A 23,435-nucleotide genomic window follows, 5' to 3' on the forward strand; every position below is an offset into this window, starting at 1 on the left:
TTGGGGGGCGGGAGGGGTGGGCCCCACGTCTCCGGTGTCTGCCCGGCTCAGTGAATGGAGAGAGCGAGCGCCGGCCAGCTCACCCGGTCGCCCTGTGCCTCAGCCGCCGCCACCGCCGCCGCGCTCCCGAGCCCAGCCCCAAGCCGAACCTCCCGGGGCGCCGTGCCTCACTGCGCTCGCCCCAGGTCCCCAACCCGGCCCGCGCCCCGGGCCTCGGGCCAGCGGGGCCAGGGGGCGCTCGGCACCTGGGCACTCCGAGCGATGCGCAGCGGGGCAGCGCCGGCCCCGCCGATGGAGCTGCTGCTGCCGCCGCCGCCGCCCGGCGCGCCCCGCTCCGCCCGCGCCCCGTGCGCCTGAGCGCCGAGCTCGCTCCTCCTCCGCGCCAACTCAGCCGCCCGCTCCCGAGGCCGCCCGTGCTCCCAGCGTACCTCCGTGGTCTCCACGCGTCTTGCCCCGCCGAGGCAGCCTCCTCCGGGCGCGGGCCCCTGCACACTATGGCCCCCGGGCGGACGGAGGAAGGCGCCGCGGTGCGCGCCCGCCTGGTGCTGGCCTTCGCGCTGGCGAGTGTTCTGAGCGGCCCCCCCGCTGCTGCCTGCCCCACCAAGTGTACCTGCTCCGCCGCCAGCGTGGACTGCCACGGGCTGGGCCTCCGGGCGGTTCCCCGGGGCATCCCCCGCAACGCCGAGCGCCTGTGAGTACCCCCGCCCCGCCCTGCCTCACCCGGGCCACCCACCTGGGTCCCACAGAGGGGCCCCCCGGCGCCAGCTCCTCTTCCTTCTCCTTGGCCGCGCTAGTTGCAGTCTCTGCCTTCACCCTCTCCTGCATCGGATCCTTCACTCTCTGAGTTGGGGGTCTGTGGCTTTGGGCAGGTCTGGGGAGAGAGGTCTCGAGGACCCCTGTGATGAGCAAAGAGCAGTGTCTCTCCAGGGGTGAGGGTGCCAGACGCAGGGCCAGCTGACAGCTTCCAAGGAGAATGCTGGCAGGAGGCGAGGAGAGATGACACTGCAGTCAGGGAGGTCTTAGGGTGAGGGTGAGGGGTCCGCGCTCATTAAAATGGGGGTGAAGGAGAAAGCTGAAGAGTGATGGGGCGTCAGGGCACGGAGACAGGAGAGAGGGCCTGAGAGACTGTGACCGGCTTGGAGATCAGAATGGGCCAGCCGCTCTCTGGCTGCCCTTGCGAGGAAAGTTGAGAGTGTGTCTGAAGGTCTAACTTCTGAGGAACCGAACCAATTCAGAGTGGGTGCTTGCAAAACCCGCCCTGCCTGGAGCGCGGCCTCGGAGATGCCAAGTTGCAGCCCCGGTGAATTTTTTATGGCTCGGTTATAAATGCCTCCCCAAACGGGCCGGAGAATGGAAATGCTGACAGTCCTTTAAATGAGACCCAGCGCTATAATCTTACAAACCGCACTCAGCCTCGGATCCTGGGCTTGGCAGCAAGAGGAGAGGCGCTTGGAGAGTGGGGTGGATTGACCCTCGTTTTAACCCCAATTGTGCAACCAAATATTTACTTTTCATATGTCAACGTTTTGGAAACATTTATCATTTTGATCCTCGGACCAATTTCAAAACTTGGACTCTGGGGTGGGCTCTTCCTAGCCTGCAGTTGGGGAGTGGGGAAGGAGGGAGAAATGGTAGAGGGGGTTGGAACTGGACTGGGAACACAGCCCAGAAGTGGGTGAGGGTTTGCTCTAGCTGGTAGATTTCTGCATGCCTTGCTCTCCCGCTGCCCCCTTCTGCACATGTCTTAGAGTAGGTGCATGGGTTTTCAAGATTCTGCCTTCTTGACTTCAGTCTGGAGGAGAGTGGGCCAGAGACTAAGATGTATTGTCCTAGAGTGTGTTATTCCTGTTAATCACCTCCTGTCACTCCGCTTCTCTTCCGCTTACTTTTTATGTGTCCCTGAGCGGAGGCTCAGTAGAACTGCCTTCCCTTTTCCTGGAGCTTTCCTTTGGCTCAAGACATTTTTTTCAAGTGCAGTGATTATTCTGTGGGGTTGAACCAAACAATTCTTGAGGGTTAGAGCTGAACCTTCATGAATATGTATAGAAAACGAGGCTCGGAAATGTGAAATGACTTGCCTAAGGTCACACAGCAAGGTGATGGCAATAAAAGGGCAGAATCCAGTTTCCTACAGCCTAACGCAGTCTTTATATTCTACAATGCCAGTGAAAAACTTGTTTTAGTGGTATTTTTGGAAACCTGTAACTTATAAGCTAAATTCCTCTCTCTCCTCAACACCAGGGCCAGCCACATGAGTTAGTGAAATAATAACTGTAGCTAATGTTTAATGAATGCTTTCTGTGCCTCAGTTTGTTTACATGTGTTATCTTATTGAATCTCTACGATGATCATTCGTTACAAAGGTAATGCTTATTATTCCACTTTACAGTTAAGCCTTTTTGTCATTTGTTCAAGGTCATGTAGTAGCTAGTTAAGTGTTTGAACTCGAGCACGTCTGGCTCCTAAGTCCATACCCCCTACCACACTGCTGGACATCCTTGGAACAAGGTTCAGCTTGGGCCAAGAGCTATAAGTAGACGGTCCTGGGAGGGTTCTCTGTGGGCTGGGGTCTTAAAATAGGCAGCAGTTGTTGCTGCTTCAGGTACACCCTGCAAACATTTGACTTGCCTTGACATTAGCTCTCCTTTTGGGGTCTTGAGTCTACTTCTCTTTGATATTCAAAATCACGTTGCATGTTTGAGACACCAAGGAGAGTGGGCCCCTCTCCTTCTAGCATGTAGGAGGTCGTCAAAAGCTGCAGGCACAGCATTGCAGCCAGCATGCCACCGTGCTACCTCTCCCAGGAGACCCAGGCAGCTGGGGGCTGCCCATCTGCTCGATAATTGAAGAGATTGGGTAGAGACTGGAGTCCTGGGCGTTCCCATGGGTCCCCTGCTGCCATGGCCACCGGCAGGCATTGGCGAAGTAGGAGGTGTTTTGGAGTATCTGAGTCTCCTCTGCCTTTGTTCTGGTCACTGATGTCTTTTTGGTTGGGGTGCATTGGGGTGATGCGTCTGGCTTCTCATTCTAGTCTCTTCCCTCCCCAGGAGAGGGGGCAGCCTTTACAAGCAGGCTGAGTCAGGGTTACTGCAGGGATTAGGTGCAGCTTCCCAAGAGTCCCAATACTCCTTCATCACCCCACACCCTGTCTCAGTCAACTCACCTGTAACGTCACAATTTTGCAAACTCTGGTGGGGCCGTGGCATTTCTGAGCTATGCTAAGGATTTCTTTAGGGAGGAATTTTTCATTCATTCCTCCCTTCATTCATTCAACAAACATGACTTGAGCGTCCACTGCATTCCAGTAACTGTATATAAAATCATGGCATATACAGAAGAAAACCAGCAATCCAACTTAAAGAATGTAAGCAAACGACGGAAGAAGGAACTTTCCTTTACTGAGCCTTTAAACTTCTCAAGGCTCATTTTTTTCATGTGGCTAAATGTTGTCAGCACACTGCCGTCAGATGCTCGGGACCTTCCTAAGATCCATTTTCTGATCTCAAATGTTTATGTTGTGTTTTATAACAAAGAGGAAACATTTTCTCCCTTCTCTGTTCCTGCTGTTCTGTCTCCCAAAGAGGCTTTTATGAAGAGGTGTGGGGGAGGGGAGGGAGGGTTTGTCGCTCTGGTAGTGTTGACTTCTGAGGCCTTGTCCAGCCATGGCACGCCGTTAAAGCAGACGTCCATGAAGATAATGTGGTCACCATTTGGACTTTGCTTCAGGCCTGGAATGGGGCCTGTTAAATTGTTCATCATTAAGCTGGTATCAGAGCTAGGCGTCTGTGTTCTAGCATATTCTCCATAATGTCAGCACATCACACAGAGAAACTCTCTGTTGTTTATAAACTACCGACATTTTTTTTTCCCTCAATGGGGAGGTGACACCCACAAGAAAGCTAAATAAACGCAGAGGAGAATTCAGTGTAATTTATTATCCATGGAGCAAAGATAGAGGACAAGGGGAGAGGAAGTGAATGGTGGTGCCTGAAACAAAACATTTACCATGGAGCACAGAGTAAACAGATGTTGCGTTTACCCTTCTGAGTACAAAAGGAGCCCACAGATGTAATTCTTCTCCAACCACAATCTCGGCCTGGAAAAAGAGGAGACATGAAAATGAACTCTCACGCAGGGCCCCTTTGCCTCGTCCTGCCTAAAGGCAGGCAGAGGCCTACTTCTCACCCGCAGCGAGGTGGTGGCCTGAACAGTGGAGTGGGGCAAGAGTGGACATCTTTGGTTTTTCACTTGGCTCTGGAACATGCTGGAGACTGCTGTATTTAAATAAACATTTCCTGTTTGCGAAGGAATACGGGCTAAAGGCTGAAACGTGAGAATGTGGTAGCTTAATTTTCTCCATCACTCCAGATGACGGCAAGCTTCGCCGGTGGTTGGGTCCAATAAAAACCAACACCGTGTCATAGGCTTTCCCTTACTTGACCACAGAGGTCCTGAGGTCAAGTGGGAGACTTTCCAAGATGCTCAACAGCCAAGCCCTGCATCCTGGTACTCCCAGCCCTTGGGGCTAGCTCAGAGGACCGGGGGCAAGCTGGTGGATCATGGGGCCTCTCTTGACCAACCATGAGGACGTGGCCTTTCCGGGAAGCAGTGTTCTCCTGCCGAGCCTACTGGCCTGGACGTGAGCAGCTGAATATATCCGCCTCCAGTGTGCTGTGCAAAACTGAACAGATTGCTTTACCTCTCTGGGCCTCATTTTCCTAAAAGTAGAATTCTAGTATAGTCTGTGGTTTTTTTGTGTATAGTCTGTAGTTCACTGGTGAACTGTCAGGGGCCTCTTCCCCATAGCATAGAACAGCACCTGGCACATAGTACGTTTTCAACAAGTATGTGTTGAACTAAATTAATGATGAATCTCAAAAGTACAAGTAGTTCTTACAAGTGAAAGCTGGGCAGTTACAGATCTGCATTTTTTATGTATGGCTAAGGGCCACTTGTTAGTAACCTATTATATGAGTTATTAAGCATTTCTAAAATGTGTCTTTCATGAACTAAAATTACTGCCTTACTAGAGTTACCAAGGACTCATAATGAGTGATCCACTCTGGAGTCTGGTTGCCCGACGTTGCTTAGCAACCTTACAAAACTCCTACTGTGCACATGCCCATGAAAAGAGCTAGAAATCCTGAACACTTAAACCATAGGACTTTCTAATCAGGAGCTCATCAGCATTATCCTGCACTCTCTGTGATTTTTGATTGCTGCTCTGCTTGTTTTAATCGATGTATTTGTAGGTTCACTATTAAGTTTTGCTTTTGCCATGAGCTGGGCCATGTTTATTTTGGCATTTTTGCCACTTTGATTGTTATTTTGTTTCTCCCCAGTTCTGTTTGTTGTCACTCAGTGCTTTCTCCCCTGGAAAGTGAGAACAGTGGGTCCGAGAGCTGTGGGATCTTTTGCACTGAGTGGGTCGTGCAAGAAGGTTTCAGAGCCCCGTGCCTTCCGGTTCAGGCCTGGGCTCTGGAGATAAGACAGCTCTGGTTTAAATTCTGGCTCTGTTACATCTTTGCTGTTGCACCTGGGGCGGGTCACTCCACTCCTCTGGGCTGCGGTCTGTTTAATCCCTTTGTACCGTATTTGCATGCCTGTAATAGGGGGATGATAATCATCGCACGGGCCCTGCGGAAATGCTGTGAACGTGGCCTGAGGCAATCCATGTAATGCGCTCAGCACAATGCCCAGTATGTTGCTTTTCCACCTACCATTCCTTACTTGTAAAGGGCGAAGAGTAAATGGTCCTCTGGGGGGCGATTACATGAAATAATGCACAGGAAGTGCTTAACACAGTACCTGGCACATAGGCCTCCACAAACTCTTAATGATAGTGACCACAGCTGTTACTTCCATTTCTTCATCTCGGGCCCCATCCAGCTGGAAGTTTGGAGATGCCCACTTGAAGTGTGCCTGTCGAGGCAAGTTCCTCGCCTGCACATAGGCTCTGCCCAGTCTGCCTGTGCCTGGTTCCCTCCCTCTCCTCCCCAGCTAAGCCCAGGTTGGCCTCTGTTCCATAAAACGGGGATTACGGTTGAAGTGGTTTATATCTTTTGCATGGGCATGCTGCTTTGTGGTATATTTAAATAAGGAATGCATTTTGTTTATTTATTTTGGGGGGTCAGATTTTCATGGGGAATTTTTGGCCCTGACTTTTTTTTTTCAATGCTCATTCCTTCCGCCTTTCCCTAAATACCTCCTTTTACTGACTTCCCGTGTCTGCCTCTGTTACTGCTTTTACTTGAAACAGCTGTATTTACTAGCATGCTCCACCCTCATTATGTAAGGTGGTCTTAACCCTTTTTAGAACTGCTGGAAAAACAAAAAAACAAAAACAAAAAAATAACAAGGTATGGTTTTTCCTGAGAGGCTTTCTGAACCACCACTCATTCTGGATACGGTAGATCAGAGGGGGCCCTGCTGTGGTTTCTGGTGCTCCGTTTTCAAGGCTCTCCATTGTTCGTGATTCTCCAGCCTTACATTTAAATCCATCTTACTCAGGTGGGAAGAACTCATAATAGGAATCCTCTGCTTGGAGGCCTAGATTGTTATTTTGTAACAACTGCTAGTGCTGGTCTGCCAAAGGCTCTGCTTTCCTTCCCACTCTCTGTGGTCTTCGTTGGTCTGTTGCTAGCACCATGTTTGATACAGCTGTTCCCTGGGAAACATTGTCAGGAGTGTGTGATTAAAATCCTCAACTTACCATTGAACTAGCTGGGTGACCTCAGTTTCCTCATTTATCAAATGGGAATAATAATAATATCCCTTCATAGGATGCTATGAGTATTGAATATATAGAACTACCTGAGTCATAGTGCATGCTCCATAAATATTCCTATCATTTCGATTACCATAATTCTTGCCGACTGTAGTCTTCCTTCCATAGCATGCTCAAGATAAAACCTGATTTGGAAAAATATGGATTTTCAAGGTTGAAGGGGGTTCTCTTGTCCAAGTTCCAGCCATGTACAGGTTGATCTTCCACCAGCACGATTTTGGAGAAAGTGGTCATTCTCCTTGGTTTGATTACATTTAGTGGTGAGGCACTCCGTTCTTCCTAGGGCAATTTATTCTATTTTTAAAAGCAGTTCTAAGAAGAAATTTTTCTTTGTTTGGGGGTTGAACTTATCTCCCATTACTGGTTATTACAGAGAGCAAGCAGAATCCTTTTCCCAAATGATAGGATTTCAAACGTCTTATTGCTCTTGCATTTCTCACCAGCCACTTACCCAAGTCTTCTCTTTTCTCCATAAACTTTTATAATCACCTCAACTATTCTGTGCGTGTTAGACTTTGAGACAGGCACTCTCCCCGTTCCTAGTTATGTTCCTCTAAATAGATTCCAATTCTCTTTGCCTTTTGTTAGTTTGGACGAGACCTTCCACTCTCTTGTTATCTTACCTTCTATCAGCGCATGCTAAAGGGACCTCTTCACTTTGGACAGCCACCGCCCCTGCGTTGGCTCATTTTGACCCAGCTGTTCACTGCATCCCCAGTGTCTCCCCAACCCTCCCTGCTGTTGATCCTATTTTCCCCCTGATCCCAGATTTGTGCACTTGACCTTTTGGCGTCTAAGTGCAACACTTTGCATTTATCCTAATTAAATTTTGGCAAATACTTTCATTTCATCAGCTTTTCAGGAACATTTCTATTTTGATTTTCCCTTCTGGCATAATAACCACTCCTCTCCTCATTTCCTCTGCAGTTTTAGTGAGCTTGCCCTACAGATCTTTATCCAGGTTGTCAGTATAATCAACAAGAGTTCTCTCTGCTTTTTTCCAAGTCTTTCTGTGGTCTGGGGTGTGGATTACATAAATACATTGTCCTGTTCTTTCCTGCTGGGGTAGATAAAAATGTTGATGTCTTATTAGCCTGTAGCATCTTCTTTCCCTGGGGTTCTGTTCATATTTTCTCTGGAATGATTTCCTATTAATGTTTAATTCCCCTGTTTGTTGAATTTTCTCTAAACTCTTGGTTTCTTGTAGGCTTTTCCTTCATGACTTTTGCTTCATCCTTGTTCTGTCAGGCTGGTGCCAGAAGCCCCATCAGCATGGGATGTGGGGTGTGTGTGTGTGTGTGTGTGTGTGTGTGTGTGTGTTGATGTGTATATGTGTGTTATTCTCTCCTGTAAAATATTTTAGCCTGAAAAATTGGGCCCTCCTTTCAGCAGCATGGCTCAGCTGAGAAGCCTGAGTTTCTCAAAGTGATTTCCTTTACCATGTGAGGCGCCCCCTGGCACAGGGCTCGTTTGCTTGAGTAGTGCTTGGAATGAATGTGATAGAGGATGAAGCAGAGAGGCCTGAGGCCCTCCCGACATCATCGTAAATAATAACAACAACCACCACCACCACCGTGACAGCTCCCATTTATGGAGCCCTTCTTTGCGCCTGGCGCTTTTCTCACCCTTTATATGCATGGACTCAATCTTCGGACAATCATGTGAGACAGGAACTCGTTGTGTCCCCATTTTACAGATAAGGAAACAAAGTCAGAGAGGTGAAGTAACTTCCTCAGGTGGGAGAAGTGGAGCCAGGGTTTATCCAGGCAGTCTGGTCTCTGGTCTGCGCGCCAACCACTGGTCATGTCATTCCTCCCCCAGGTTAAGTCAGCCGCCCTTACCTATCTTCTAAACCCAATTCTCAAAGAACAACCAGAAGAAAAAAAACAACAACAATGATATCCAGTCGAATCAGGGAGAACCTGTTTGATGTAAGGCATCCCGAGAGGGATGCCAAGGCTATGTTCTGGCAAAGGAGCCATCCTGTCCAGCTTGGGGAAGTAGGTGACATTCGAATTGGAGCTTGAGGGTGAATAGGGTTCCCATGGGTAGAAGTGGGAACGTGGTTTAGATTCGCAGAAGTTCACGGTTGCATGGAACCTAAGAGGGCCTGAGCCCCATTTAAAATGACAGGAGCTGCGCTTAAGGCAGTTTTATCTAACAGGAGAGTTTAGGGCTGAATCCAGTCTTAGGAAGAATATCACCATAGTTATGTGGCTAATTATTATGATTTTTTATTTTGGATTTGAGGGGATAAATTCTCCATGTACAGTTCTGATGAGCCTTCTTGACCAATTATATTCCCCCACGAGTATCTGCCTAGCTTTTGCCAGGGATCCCCATCCTTTTCAGTTAGTTGTACTACTTGCCTTCTTTCAGCCATGATCTCCAGGCTCCTGCCACCCTGAGATCAGGTCCTGCTGGTGCAGGATGCATATAAGATGCATCCTGGCTGGACTAAATGTGACTTCACTTTTCACGGTCTTATCACTACTTGTGTGGGCTCATACTTCTCTTCTCTTGTCCAAAATGCCAGTCCGAGTTCCTGACCCCTGATTCATTCTGCACTTTGGCAGCAGTGTGCATTGTCATTCCTGAAAGTCTGCCAGCACATTTAACCACCCACCTTGACTCCCTCTTGAGTTTTTCAGCCTCCCTAGTTACTGTCTGCTACCTAGCATACCCACTCTTTGCTCCCCTGCCCTCAATTAGTGTAAACCCTGGCTCGGGTCTGTCTGCATAGTGTGTCCGTGGTCCTCTTCTAATCTGAGGTTTATGGGCTTGACCATGGACTTGTGCATCTTGTGTATCTCTCCTGGAGCCTGAGCGGCTCCTGGCCCCTGCCTTGACCCTTCCAGACTGGCTTCTTGCCCAATCCTGCCCTCTATGTAGCTCTCCATTGCCTAGTACTGAATTTGGACTTTGACCATCTAAGCTTCAATTCCTGAGATTGGATTTTCTTAGGATCTTTGTGGCCTGGACCTTCATTGGAGACTGGAGACTCCCAATCCATGGCTGTGTCCGGAAAACAACTTCAGACTTCATCTTCATGGCCATCTGAAGCCTTTTATGATGCCCAGGGTGGTGTGTAGAGGTCCTCTGGGGCTGGACTCTGTGAATGATGAATTACATACAACATGCTCTTAAACTCCCTGCAGCCCAAGCAGAGGATAGAGCAGATTCTTCTGTGATTGAAAAGCTCAACAATGATGATTTCATTGGAGAGCTGTCCTGCTCAGAAATGTGTTACAAAAGTTTCTGGACCATCTAGCACTTTCCTGATATTCTTTTTCTCCTCTGCATCTCTTCCAAGCTCTAGAACACGGGTAGAAAGTGTTTTATACATTGGGTTTCGAAGGGGTCTGAATGGGAAACCAGTGGAGAGTATGGTGTGATATAACCTTTAATGAGGAAAAAGACCTAGGTGGAATCCTGGTTTCCATCCTTTTTTTTTAACTGCAGAAATTTATAGGAGTATCTTTCTGAGTCTTAATCATCTCATCTGTAACCTTTAGAATGGTGGGAATAACACCTCTCTCACAGATCTGATGCAAGGTTTAACTGAGATCAGATGTCTGCAAATGTCTCCTAAATCTAGTGCCGTGGGAATACCTTACTGATTCCACCCACAATATCTAAATCCTGCCTCTGAAAGATAACCAGGGTTCATCTTAGAATCTTATATTTACAGGTGAGGAAACTCAGCAGACTCAAAGGCCTTGCTCAGGGTTACCCATGTTTTTGAACTGGGGTCTTCCTTTTCATCTATCAAGATGCATCTTTTACAAATGCACACATAGCCTCACACCAATGTCGGCAATCCAAATGGGTGGAGTTGAGAGGACTTTTCGCCTTAGTAATTAATAAGTGGCAGTTTCCAAGAACGTAGAACCAGGGGCTTCCCTGGTGGCGCAGTGGTTAAGAATCTGCCTGCCAGTGCAGGGGACATGGGTTCGAGCCCTGGTCCGGGAAGATCCCACGTGCCGCAGAGCAACTAAGCTCACGAGCCACAACTACTGAGCCCACGTGCCACACTACTGAAGCCCGCACTCCTAGAGCCCGTGCTCTGCAACAAGAGAAGCCACCGCAGTAAGAAGCCCACACACCACAATGAAGAGTAGCCCCCGCTAGCTGCAACTAGAGAAAGCCCGCACGCAGCAACGAAGACCCAACGCAGCCAAAAATAAAATAAATAAAATAAATTTATAAAAAAAAAAGAAAGTAGAACCAAATAAGGGGCTCTGTGAAGGATGCAATCATTTAAAGGAGCTATTTGTTGAGTGCCTACAATGAGGACTAAGGCAAGTGAAATGTCCTCATCACTGGAACAGCTCAAAATAATGTGGAAATCCATCTGGGCTATCCTTTCCCACCAAGTGACTGACAAGGCGAAGGCCACCATGCTAGGTTCAGAGAGGACATTTATGGGGTGTTGGGGGAAATGAAGGATGGGACACCAAGCCCTCAGGAACCACTGATGAAAGCAAGCCCCACTCATCCCTTTTAGTGGGTATAAATATGTAGAAAAACTCACACATCACAAAAAAAAAAAAGTACAAGTAGAATAAAAAAAAAAAAACTCATGGGGAAAATATTAATCTGAGAACAATTGTATCCGAGAAAGAATTCCAGTATGCCTCCGCAGCTAGCTGGCAAACAGCACAAGTTCTGCATTTTATTAGAGTCCTAACTCTGCGTAGAACACTGACCTTATTTGAGAAGCATTTCATAAACACTGACACACAGCGCAGCAGTATTTGAGGCAATGAAGATATACAGGGCCTCCTTTGGGAGGCCAGCTGCCCCTCCTGGGCTATTCCAGCTGTAACCAGACCACTGGGCATTGTTTCCCTGTGGTGCTCATTCACTCATTCTTCTCTCTTAGGTTTAACAAAGCAGGTGGGAGATTTCCCAGGGGAAAATGAGGGAGGGGGGGCTTTGGACGGAAATTGGCTCTTTGGGCAGGTTTGCCTAGGCGTGGGGAAGGTGATAGGCAAGACTCAGCTTTGAGGGGAAGGGTCTGAGAACTTTCATTTGGCCCAGTTTCTTTTTGGAGATCTCGTCTTGTGCCTGGAGATGTGTGCTGTGCATGTGTGTAGGAGGGTGGCTCCTGGGTGGCCTCCACCTGATTCTCCGGAAGGGAGGACCTGGGGCTTGCAGTAGCCCTAAGAAATGCACGCACTACATCTCCTCCTGCTAAAAGTTGGCACTTTTCTTTCCATCTGCTGCCAGCTTACAAGTTCTGAATTTCTGCCATGGAACTCGCTTCTGTCCCTCCCTCTCTCATTTCCTTCCCTAGCCGAGAGGGTTTCAGGCTTTTGAAGTATCTCTGGAGATCATCTGGTCTACCCACTCCCCACTGCTCTCAGCCCACCTGGACAGAGACATGTCTTAGAGCTGTGATCGGTGGGGACCTCAGCTTTGTGGCATGAGCTGCCCTCATGAGAAGTTTGTCCTGCTTTCATTTCATCCCTGATCACAGCATTTGGGCCTTGATAACAATCACTCAGCCGTAGGAGGCCTCTGCCAATCAGGGAAACTAGGAAGACAGAAGAGGGACCAAATCTAGTACAAACAATAAGGAATAATGTGGAACCAAAGGAGAGGCACCAAATGGGTGACTTGGGATTTCAGAGCCTATCCTGAGGGCTCCAAGCACCAAAGTAGCTTGATTACGGTGTAGAAAGGGAAAATCCCAGATCAAAAAGACAGCTGGGAAACAGGACTAGAGCAGAAATCCAAAATGGGAAGGCCAGTCACTTCATGAGAGTTTTTAACGACTCTAGTGCCCCCCCCCCCCGCCTTCTAATTACTTCATACCACAAGATGGTAACCAATCTGCTCTGTTTACTGTGTTTAGGCGTACCTTTTAATACTTTCTGAAACATTTCCCATAAGCTTCTTCCTGCCATGTGCCCTCTTCATGTGTTCTAGAAATTTTGCAAAGACCTAAATCTCCTCTGGGTTCTTTCCCGACTGGAGCTGCATGCCGATTCGAGCCATATTCAGCCAGGAAGCTCTCTTTCCGTCTTTAAAACAAGAAACATCTCCTTCTGAGAAGACTTCACTACAGTTTTCTTTGTGTTGCTAACGAACAAAGAGGCCCCATTGCAAAACAGCATTTCATGAGCAGAGTGGGGCTGAGGGCACCACTTGCCAAATGTGACTGTGTGTAGTTGTGTGGGCGTGTGGCGGGGAAAACGGCTTTGTCAAGAGGAGGGCCGAGGGAGGCAGGTCTGGGGAATTTGTAGCAACTGCAGCATGGTGTAGTAGAAAGAATGTTTGCCTGGGAAGTTGGAGACCTGGCTGTACCTCTGACATACCGTGTGACCTTGGACAAGTCACTTGACCTCTCTGGGCCTCAGTTTCCTCGTCTTATAAGGGGATGAAGGGAGTAGACTGGACGATCTCCAAGAATCATATTAGCCCTATGCATCTTTACTTCTAGGGGCTGGGGTTTGAGGTTTAGACTGGAGCCAATATCCAACCAACCCAAGGGACTTTCTAGAGGCAGTAGAGAGGCCAGGACAGCTGCTTCAGGGAGTGGCTGGTCCTTGATTAAGGCTCAAATAATTAGCTCAGTTCCACAGTAAGCCTTCTGAAATTAAGAAAGAAAAAGATGTTTAGTTTCAAAAATAGCATGTTTCTTAAGACTGATTGGATTTGGGCTTTGTAGACTTTCTGCAAAGACAGAATTTCCCTTCCTCTATAGCAGAGCAGTTTACAGTATTGATGCTGGAATTAGTGTGATCTGGGCTTGAATGCCATCACTAGCTAAGCAATCATGGGCATGTTCTTTAACAATCACCTGCTTCCTTGGGCTGCTGGAGGATCAAATGAGGTGATACATGTCAAGCTTAGAGGGCAGTGCCAGGCATTAAATATCCACTCAAAAAGCCATTATTCTGATTACCTACTACTGATTAACAAACCACCCCAAAACTTAGTGTTGTAAAGCAGTGGCCATTTTATTATGCTCCATGATGCTTTGGGTCAGGGTTTAAGACATGGTTCAGTAGGGTGGCTTGTGTCTGCTCCCTGATGTATGAGGCATCATATAGAGAATGGGAATGACTGGGGGAGACTTGAATGGGTGGCTACTAGAATCATCTGCAGGCTGTTCACTCATATGTCTGGCCCCCAGGTGGTTTGACTCAAAGGCTGGGCTCCATTGGGGGTGTTGACTAGAGTGCCCACATGTGACCTCTCTATGTGGCTTGAGCTTCCTTGAAGCATGGCAGCCTTAGAGTGACCTAACATCTTACATGGAGGCTCAGAGCTCTAAGAATGGTTGTGTCAGTACACAACCCAGAAGTTGCCTGGCTTTTTATGAACTGGTCTTAGAAGTAACATAGTATTCCTTCTGCTGTATTCTACTGCTCTAAGCAACACAAGCTAGCCCAGGTTAAAGTGTAGGAACCACTTCTCCAAGGAAGAAGTCCCAAAGAATTTGTGGCCATGTTTAAAAAACTCTACAGCCGTGTATTTATCATCGTTATTTTCTGTACTGTGTAACTAATCTCCTAACTAGATTAAAAGCTTCTTGAGGGCAGGAGCTATGTTTCTCTATGGGCTTTGTACAATGCTTGTGAAAATCAAACTAAGTCAACACATTTAAAAAAATCACATTGAATTAGATAGGCAGGGGGTTTGCTGGAAAGTCCCTGAGCTTTAAAGCCAGAGAGATTTGGATTTAAAAAAATCTGTATTCAAAATGTGCCCTTTGGCAAGTTACTTGTCTTTCTAGACTCAGTTTCCTCATCTAAAAAAAACGGAGACAGTGGGCTTCCCTGGTGGCGCAGTGGTTGAGAGTCCGCCTGCCCATGCAGGGGACACCAGTTCGTGCCCCGGTCCAGGAAGATCCCACATGCCATGGAGAGGCTGGGCCCGTGAGCCATGGCCGCTGAGCCTGTGCTCCGCAACGGGAGAGGCCACAACAGTGAGAGGCCCGCGTACTGCAAAAAAAAAAAAAAACCGAAAACAAAACAGAGACAGTAATACCTATTTCAAGGATTGTTGTAAGAATTAGCAAAATGCCCAACACATAGTTGATGCTCATGAACATTGTGAGGCATCCTGGAGCCGCGGCAATCACACAGATGCTCAAGCTGACAGATCTGGTTTCAGATCCCATCGCTTACTGTCATGTGTCAACAGACCAGTCCTTTCATTGTTCGGAGTCTTAGGAGCCTCATCTATAAAATGGGTGTAGTATAATAGTAAGTACCTTTAGGGTTATTGTGAGGTTAAGTTATGTGTCATCTAAAGCTACTAGCCCAGTCCCTGACTCTTAGTAGGGACTTAATACATAGTACTGTGTACTGAGTAACCACAGTTAACAAGGATAGTTCTCCTGTTTGTATATTGATTCATCCTTGAATTTATGCATTGAACAATTAAATATTTAATTGTAATTATATATTTAATGACACAGTAGCCTCGTTTTTCAAGTCCCTGCATACTAGGGTCTGTAGATGCCTAGATGTGGGAAGAAAGCCTCACAGGATGGAGAACTGGCCCTTTGTCAAGGAGCCAGCTTGGGAGGGTGCTCTGTTTGAACACATCTGCAATTGAACTGTAATGGCCCCTGTTTGCTTTTGACCCCAGAGCGCCCTCGGCTTCCTTGATATCTTTTTTCCTTTGGGACTATCCTCTTCCTTACTGCTGTGTAACTACAGGCAAACACGCTAACTCTTACCTGTGTCTGTTTTTGCTTTTTTTGAAAAGTGTTGTTTTCCTGGCTCAAAGTTGGCAAAGCTCTACCAGCCTTGTCTGTGTGGTGCCAGGCCAGAACACCAGGTCTCATTTTTCCAGGTAGTTTCTGGGACCTGAGCTCTGTTAGGAGCTTCTCCTTTTCTTCCCTAAGATCTCCTAAACTTCTTTAAGAAAAAGCCTAGATAATCTGATAAGATAAATGGACCGTGTTCTTAGAAAAATGCACAAACTCACAATATTTTGCAAATGATTTTGAGGCCATTCATGGCCACTTTTCCGATGGCAACTTTCTTCTGAATGACCCTATCTGTTTCATTGGTTTTGATTACAGGGGCTTCCGGGTTTTTGCTGAGTTCTCCTTGAAGTTCATAGCGTACCTGTGAGACTGTCGTATGTCTTCTTGCTTACTTGCATAAGTCCCTCCATTCCCTCCATCGTAGTAGACGTGTTGTGTTGTGGCTGCCCAGGATTCAGTCTTGCTTCCCAGAGGAATATTGTCTTTTGCACTCACAGGATACAGTCTGGTGGATTTGTAATCAGGGACCTTGCCTTCTCCTAGTCAAGGGATGAGCTCATGACCCAAGTCAGGTCTGTCTGGTGCTTCCTCCCTGGAACTGGAATCTGAACCAGAAGGACAAAGAGACTGGACATGGTGGCTTGCCAGATCATCTAAGCACTTGTGCAGGGACGAGACGTGCCTGCTTTCCTTTTTCCCAGACCTGTTTTTAAGATTCCCACTGAATCCAGAAGACCCTGATCGCTTTCTAGTGAATTCCCTTTTGCCCAAGTTCACAAACTTACAACCAAATGACTCTAACTGAGAAAGCCACAGATAGCAAACTTCTGGGAGAAAGTGGCATAATGAGAAAGATTATGCCTGGCATTTGGAGAAAGGCAGACCCGGGTCTGAATCACAGTATTACCATTCACCAGCTGGGTGCCCTTAGGCAGGTTCACTTTGCTCTTAGGATGTCAACATCATTGTAAAATAATGATAATGAGTCCTGAAGTCCTGATTCTCAAACTTGGTTGCACGTTGGAATCACCTGGGGAGATTTAAAAATTACTGATGCTTGGGTCCCATCCCCAGTGATTCTGATTTAATGATTTTGAGGTGCTTCCCAGGTGTGATTTTGTAAAGCTCCCAGGTATTGCTGATGTGCAGCAGTGTGTGAGAAAACTGACCTAAAGAAAAGTTCCCAATTATAGAGAATATTAAATAAGTTATATAAAACACTTAGCATTATGTAGGAATTGATAAAAATCACTCTCCTTTCCCTTACCCTCTTAAGGTGAACTAGAATTGCTTGATTTTGCTTCTAGCACAGTTTTCCTTGTTTGGAGTAGTCATAGCAATGCTTGACAACCACGGTGTAATATAACCCACATTATTTTTACCATTTGCGGTGAAGGCCGATTGTAAATGTAGCTGGAATTACAGAATCTACAAAAATGTGATTACTTTTACATCCATAAAATAACTAGGGCGAGTTCAACAATGCTTTGTGAGAACATTCTATGGAATAACTGCTTTAATGGGTAGACAGAACTGATTTATAATTACTATGACAACAGCAAAATGGAGTGATGTCTTCCCAAGGGACCTGGACCAGGACCCAAGAGGACTCTCTCCCAGGTCTGCCCTGCAACCTGCTGAGTGACCTTGCCTCAAGCAGCTTCTCTCTCAAGTTCTCAGTTTCCCCAGATCCTACTTTCCAATTGGTGCAGCTTCAGCAGTATCTTTTAAGGAAATATGTTGATGTGACAGTTGTTAAGACAACGATGAAAACGTTCTATAGGAAGCAGAGTGCAAGCAGGGCTTTGAAACTCTTGGAGGAGATAATTATCTGTATATCTGCTCGTTCTCCCAACTGCCACCCCTCTTTCTCTGTACCCCATAGCCTTTCCTGTATCTTGCCACGTAGGAACCTATCCACACCTCTGTCTTAATAAAGTCTTTTCTACAAAGGAGATGCAAAGGGAAACTTACGTCTACACAGGGTTTTTCTACCTCAGTACTATTGACATTTTCAGCGGGATGTTTTATTGTCGTTGTGGGCTGTCCGACTCATTTTACGATATTTAGCAGCATCCGTGACCCCTACCCACTAGATTCCAGTAGCACCCTTCCCTAGTCTGACAACCAAACAAAACGTCTCCAGACATCGCCAGATATCCCCTGGGGGACAGAATCACCTCTGGTTGAGAACCACTGTCCTACCTAATCTCAATGAAGTGCGTTTCAATTAATAAAGCAGCATCATTATGTATGCACAATGGTTAACCTCTGTAGTACCCTCAGGGATTTTCTCAGACGTCCATGAGCCTTACGTCCATTATCACACATGGGGGTTCTGAGTTACAGAGACGTTAACTGCAATAATAATAATAATAACCACGGCTACCATTTATCGAGTGTTTATTATGTGTTACGTGCATAGCTAAGTGCTTGATATATTATTACATTGTCTCAGTTAATACTTACATGGAGATAATTTGCAAACCAGTGGCCAGTGGGCCAAAACCAACCCTCCAAAGTGTTGTGCTTGGCTCACATGGTATTGACTCACATATTGGTGTTTTTTTTGTTTTTTGCTTTTTTTAGTGTCAATTTCTTGCCAACATTTTAAGATTCGTGAATTCATATAAAAATCCATTTCTGGCTTCTTTTTTTAAAAATTGGAAATTTTGGCAACAGGGGTTCAGCTTGGCTCTATGGCAGTGGTTGACTAGTGTTTAGATGAGGCATGTCTCCATTTCACCGCAGTCCCCACCGCTCCCTGTTGTGACTCCAACCCTGAGACTGTGTGTCAGCTGCCATTTGGCATCATGTTATTTTTCTTTTGCTCAGCCCAACTTCCCTCATTGATATCAGCTGCCAGGCTCCTCTAGGCTGTCGCATTTGTGGCTCTTTCCTTACACTACACCACACTGTGTGGCATATATTACCGTTCTCATTTTAAAGGTGGGGAAACTGAGGCTCAACCAAAGGAAAGCTCTTGTCCAAATTCATACAACAAATAAGCAGAAAAGCTGAGAGCGGAATCTAAGCCTTCCTATCTCGCCAGCATTGCCCTGCCTGGAATCACAGAGTAGACACCGGTAGAGTCTCCCTGCATCCTGGGATGCTCCAGCCGGATCTTCTGCATCTTAGGGTTTCCTTGGAGAACCAAATCTCAGTGTCCTTTTGATCACCAGGAAACCCACATGTCACTGGGACGGGAAGAGTGTCCTCTGAGTGTAGCTCTCAAGCTGCGTTTTTCCTGCGTCTGTGCCACTCTTTGGTCTGTGTCCAAAAGCTGCTCACACACTCCCACGTAGCTGTGGGACCAGCTGGTGTGTGTGCTTCTGCCTGAGATGAGGCTGCTTGCCTGTGGGGAGGATGTGATTGCTTTAGGAAATTAAGTGGGAGTGATTAATTAGGAAATGTACTGAGGACTCTGGAAAGAAATAGCAGAAAAGGAAAAAAAATTGGAACCCTAAATACAGAAAGCTTCTAGCCACGTGGCTAAGGAGACTGCATTCAGTGGAACTGAGAACATTTGATCGTGGTTTGTTTGTTTGTTTGTCTTTGCTGCTGTTGCTTTGATATACAAGGATGCTGGGAAGAACCATAACATCAGCTGACCCAGCCTCTCGTTTCACCAAATGGCAAATGAAGGCTCAGAGACTACCAGGAGAAGCTGACAGCTTAGAAAGAACAGCAGGGCTTGGGACTCAGAAAGACCTGCGTTTGAATTGCTGATGTGTTCTTGCAGGGTGTGTAAACCTGCGCAAGTCTCCGTGAAATCAAGGTAGCATTGACTATTGCCAAGGGCTGTAGCAAGGCACCAGTGAACAAAAGCAGGCACGATGACTGCTAATCAGTACCGTGTGCCAGGCACCGTTCTAGCGCGCGGCCTGTGTTCTCTTACTTGTTTACAAAAGTCCTGTGGAGTCGGTACTATTATTAGCTCGTGGTGTAGATGAAGAACAAAGGCAGTGAGAGGATACATTATTTATTCGATGTCCCAAAGCTCGTAAGTGGTAGAGCCACGTTTCCAGTGTAGTCCGAGTCAGGAATCCACGTCCTCAACCATTAAGCACTGTGCCTCTTATGCATATGATGTAATGTATAGATACCATTATATAACCAGTAAATAATATAGGACATTTATGTATGATATAACTGATATTATAAATTAATTAAATTATATGCCAAAGTAATTACTGTATAAATAATTTATATATAAAATGCATTCTATTATGTTGAACCCTGTGGAATGGTCCTTTTTGTTGGTAGGAAAGGTTGAAAGTAGTAACCTCACAGAGTTCATCCTAATATGTGCTGTACCAGTCACAGAAATTTCTCCTTCTCTCACCTTCCTCAGCAAGTTCCTAACTCTGAACCTCAGTCTCCTCCTCCACAAAATGGGGCTAACCTCCCTCACAAGTGGTGCTGCTATACCGTGTCAGTCAGACAATGTGCGTGGAAAGCATCTAGCATAGTGCTCAGTAAGCAAGATCCATTGTTATTACCTGATTACAGCCGTGGCTCCCCACACACCTGTAGGGTCCTGCTCTTTAGTACTCCTTCTTCCACCCCCAGTGGCTTGGCTTTTAGCTTGAGGGTCTTCATATGCAATAAAACTTTCAGGTTATAGGTGAAGTATTGGGCCCAGGAGCTGTATTTTTATTCCACAGGACTTTGATATTTTCAGTATGCTTCAGTCAAATACAAAGCTTCCCGTCAGGCCAGGCCGAACGCTGTTGCCTTCCACGCACATAAGAATTAAGGGGCTGCCGGCATGAAATACCACCCTGCTGAGCCTCATAGCTCATTCCTTCTGTGTTGGCTCTCAGGTCCTCATGGGACAGCCCCCCTTGCTGTTCTTCCTGAATTTTCGGCTTGTCAGCCAACCTCCTCTTTGGAAACTCCACCCAACTCCAGTCCAATACAATGAAAGTTCCTTCTGACCTCCTAAGGTTCTAGGTCTTTGCAGGAGAGCTGTGGTGATGGCCCTGCTCTCTCCCGAAACCCCTTGCCAAAGTGAGCTTGGAGGGATTGGTGGCCCAAGCAGAGAAGAAACAAGCCTGAATTCCTCCTCTTCAATCCTGGCAGTGTCTCTGGATGGGTATCAGCAGTCCTTCCAGTCAGTCTGGAAAATCATTAGGAGACTAAGTCTGCCCTCATCCTGGAGGGAACCCCTTCTGTTTCCCAGGGATCTTGGGGATCAGAGCAAGTACCTGAGGGGGTGGGGTTGTTTGGGTCTGTGCACTAATACTGGAGCTTCATAGTAATAATAAAAGCTGACTTTGATTGAGACCTCACGTTGCATCAGGCACTGTGCAAAGTGTTTCTTATTGTTTCATTTAATCCTTACAAGAATAGGATTAGGTCTGAATTGAGGCACAGAGGATAGTTTGCCATGTTGACACATGTGCCAATGGTAGAGCCGTAATTCAGGCCAGTCTGACCCATAGCTTTGATTTCTTAACCACCCCGCTCTATAGCTTAGAGTCTTCTTACTTTTGAGTTTCCACCAAGTGGGCTCCCCTGATTCTAAAGCAGCAGGTTTTACTGATTCCTAGACGTGGAAAAAAATTGCAGAAAGATGGTGCTGATGGTCCCTGAATTAAAGCTCTGAGATACTTGTGGTCTCGATTGCTGCCTGGGTCTCCTTTGTGGAGCTGGACTTCCTTGTGCCAGCTCCAAATTCCATCAAAGGAAGAGTTGTACAGGTTCAGTGGAGTAACACAGTACTAGTATCAGGAGAGCCCATTCATTCATTCACTCATTCATTCAACAAAGCTGTGCAGAGTGCACTCATGTGCACCTGTGATGTTCCGGTGAACAAGCCATTTCTTATCTTGCCAGTTTTCTTTTACAAAAAACAACCTACTATGATGGTTATAATCGAAACAATAAAACAAAAACCAAGAACTCAGAAATTACGCATTAGCAAGGATGTGGAGAAATGAGAATGCAGTGTAAAGTGGTGCACCCTCTGTGTAAAGCAGTATGGCGATTCCTCAAAAAGTTAAGCACAGAGCTGCCATATGATCTAGCAATTCCACTTAGTTTTGAGGAAGTTTGTACTCAAAAAGAAGTGAAAGCAGGGACTCAAACAGGTACTTTTATGTCAGTATTGCAGCATTATCCACCATAGCCAAAAGGTGGAAATAACCCGTGTCCATCAACAGATGAGATATGTACATACAATGGAATGTTATTCAGCCTTAAAAAGGAATGGAGTTCTGATACGTGCTACGACCAGGATGAGCCTTGAAAACATTGTGTTAAGCAAAATAAGCCAGACACGAAAGGACAAATATCATGTGATTCCACTTATGTGAAATGTCCGGAATAGGCAAATTTATAGAGACAGAAAGTAGATTAGAGGTTAGTAGAGGCTAGTGGGAGTGGAGAATAGGGAGTTAGAGCTTAATGGGTACAGAGTGTCTGTTTGGGTTGACGAAAAAATTTGGAAGTAATGGTGATGATGGTTGTGCAACATTGTAAATGTACTTAATGCCACTGAACTGTGTACTTAACAGTGGTTAAAATGGTAAATTTTATATATATTTTACTGCAATTTAATGAAAATAATCTCATCACAAGAGAAAGAAAAAGTCTGCTTTGTAAAGGAGTAACATCTTATAGAAATCCCTTTCTTATTCCCCTCAGCACCCGGGGCATTATGCCTCGCATAGGGCCTGGCATATAGTAGATGCATATTTCTTTTTTTGCTGAACCAAACTGGGAACAGACTAATTCCATTTGTAGTCGGAAATGGCAGCGAGGCTGTTGAGTGTAAATTTTACTGCCATGGCAACTGTGGAACACCAAGATGATACATATGAAAATGCAGTGGTATTTTTGGCAGGTGGGGTCAGCTGAAGGTAACACGGCCCATTGCAGGTAAATGTAAGGTTTGAGGGAGCGTGAATTGTTAGAAATTGTTATAAAAATTCAGAATACCAACCAGGCTGTGTCCTCTTTGTTCTGGTTGAGAGCATCCAGGCAGCTCTTTGGACCAAAGCGAGTAAGAGGATGAAGTTGGTATTGGACTCCAGGAATCTTTGCTAGAAGCTGTCAAGGGATGACAGGAGGCCAACCATACTTCTCTCCATTCGTTCATGGCACAGTTTGAATCCTCAGGAAGAGCCTCTGTGGGTCTAAGGATCTCCTTGACTGTTAGCAGAGTCACAGCTGGTATCTGGGGGAAGAAGAAAGAAGACCGTAATTTGACATTTAAGGAAATAAACCTGGGAGGAGATAAAAGGGATTCGTCTTCCTGTGTTGTTTCATAGGCTGGAATGCTTCTTTTAGAAGGAAATGGTTTCTAAAAGCTGATGTGAATTGTGTGTTGCGGTCAGTTGTTCTCCCTTGTGTTCAGGCTTAGGTAACCATTTTTGGATTGGGAAGGAAAGTCTTTGCCTCCCCTCCCCTCTAACACCCCTCCCCCCCACCAACACACACAGATATGCAGACATGCAGTACACAAACAATCATTATTAGCAAGCGGGGAGCAGTCTTAGAATCCAAGAGCCTGATGTCCTGCAGGGTCCACCATCCTGTCCTCAGCCCACCTATGACTTCCCTGTTCCAGACTCAAGAGTTCTGAGCCCTATCCCCTTCTGATGTGTTGTGTGACACAGTGGCACCATGAAAGAGCCTAGCCCTCTGACACTGCCACTGGGCAAATCCCATTTGGAAAGGTCTTTAGACAGCCTCTGGGGGAAATCTGGGGATGATTTCATGCTAATACAAAGTCCATGGGGTTTGGAATTAGGGCTAAATTGAATCGAGGCTTTGATAACTTGATAGTCGTATAACTTTGATAAGTCACTAAACTTCAGTTTCTTCATCTGCAAAATGGGCACAGTGGTACCTATGACCCAGGGTTCATGTGTACAGTACCTGAACATGAGAAGCACCCGCACACCACCT

The 23,435-nt window shown here is 46.5% G+C and overlaps 1 protein-coding gene across 1 annotated transcript in view; it reads left to right on the forward strand.

Moving 5' to 3' along the window:
- Nucleotides 1–325: 325 nt before the first annotated feature.
- The window catches only part of SLIT3 (slit guidance ligand 3), a 621,296-nt gene continuing 598,186 nt past the window's right edge, over nt 326–23,435 (forward strand). The window contains exon 1 of the mRNA XM_060094956.1: nt 326–691. Coding sequence (XP_059950939.1) covers nt 495–691 — 197 coding nt within the window. The 5' untranslated portion in view covers nt 326–494. The remainder of the gene's footprint in view (nt 692–23,435) is intronic.

This window comes from Mesoplodon densirostris, chromosome 3 (genome assembly GCF_025265405.1).
Source record: "Mesoplodon densirostris isolate mMesDen1 chromosome 3, mMesDen1 primary haplotype, whole genome shotgun sequence".
NCBI lineage: Eukaryota > Metazoa > Chordata > Mammalia > Artiodactyla > Ziphiidae > Mesoplodon > Mesoplodon densirostris.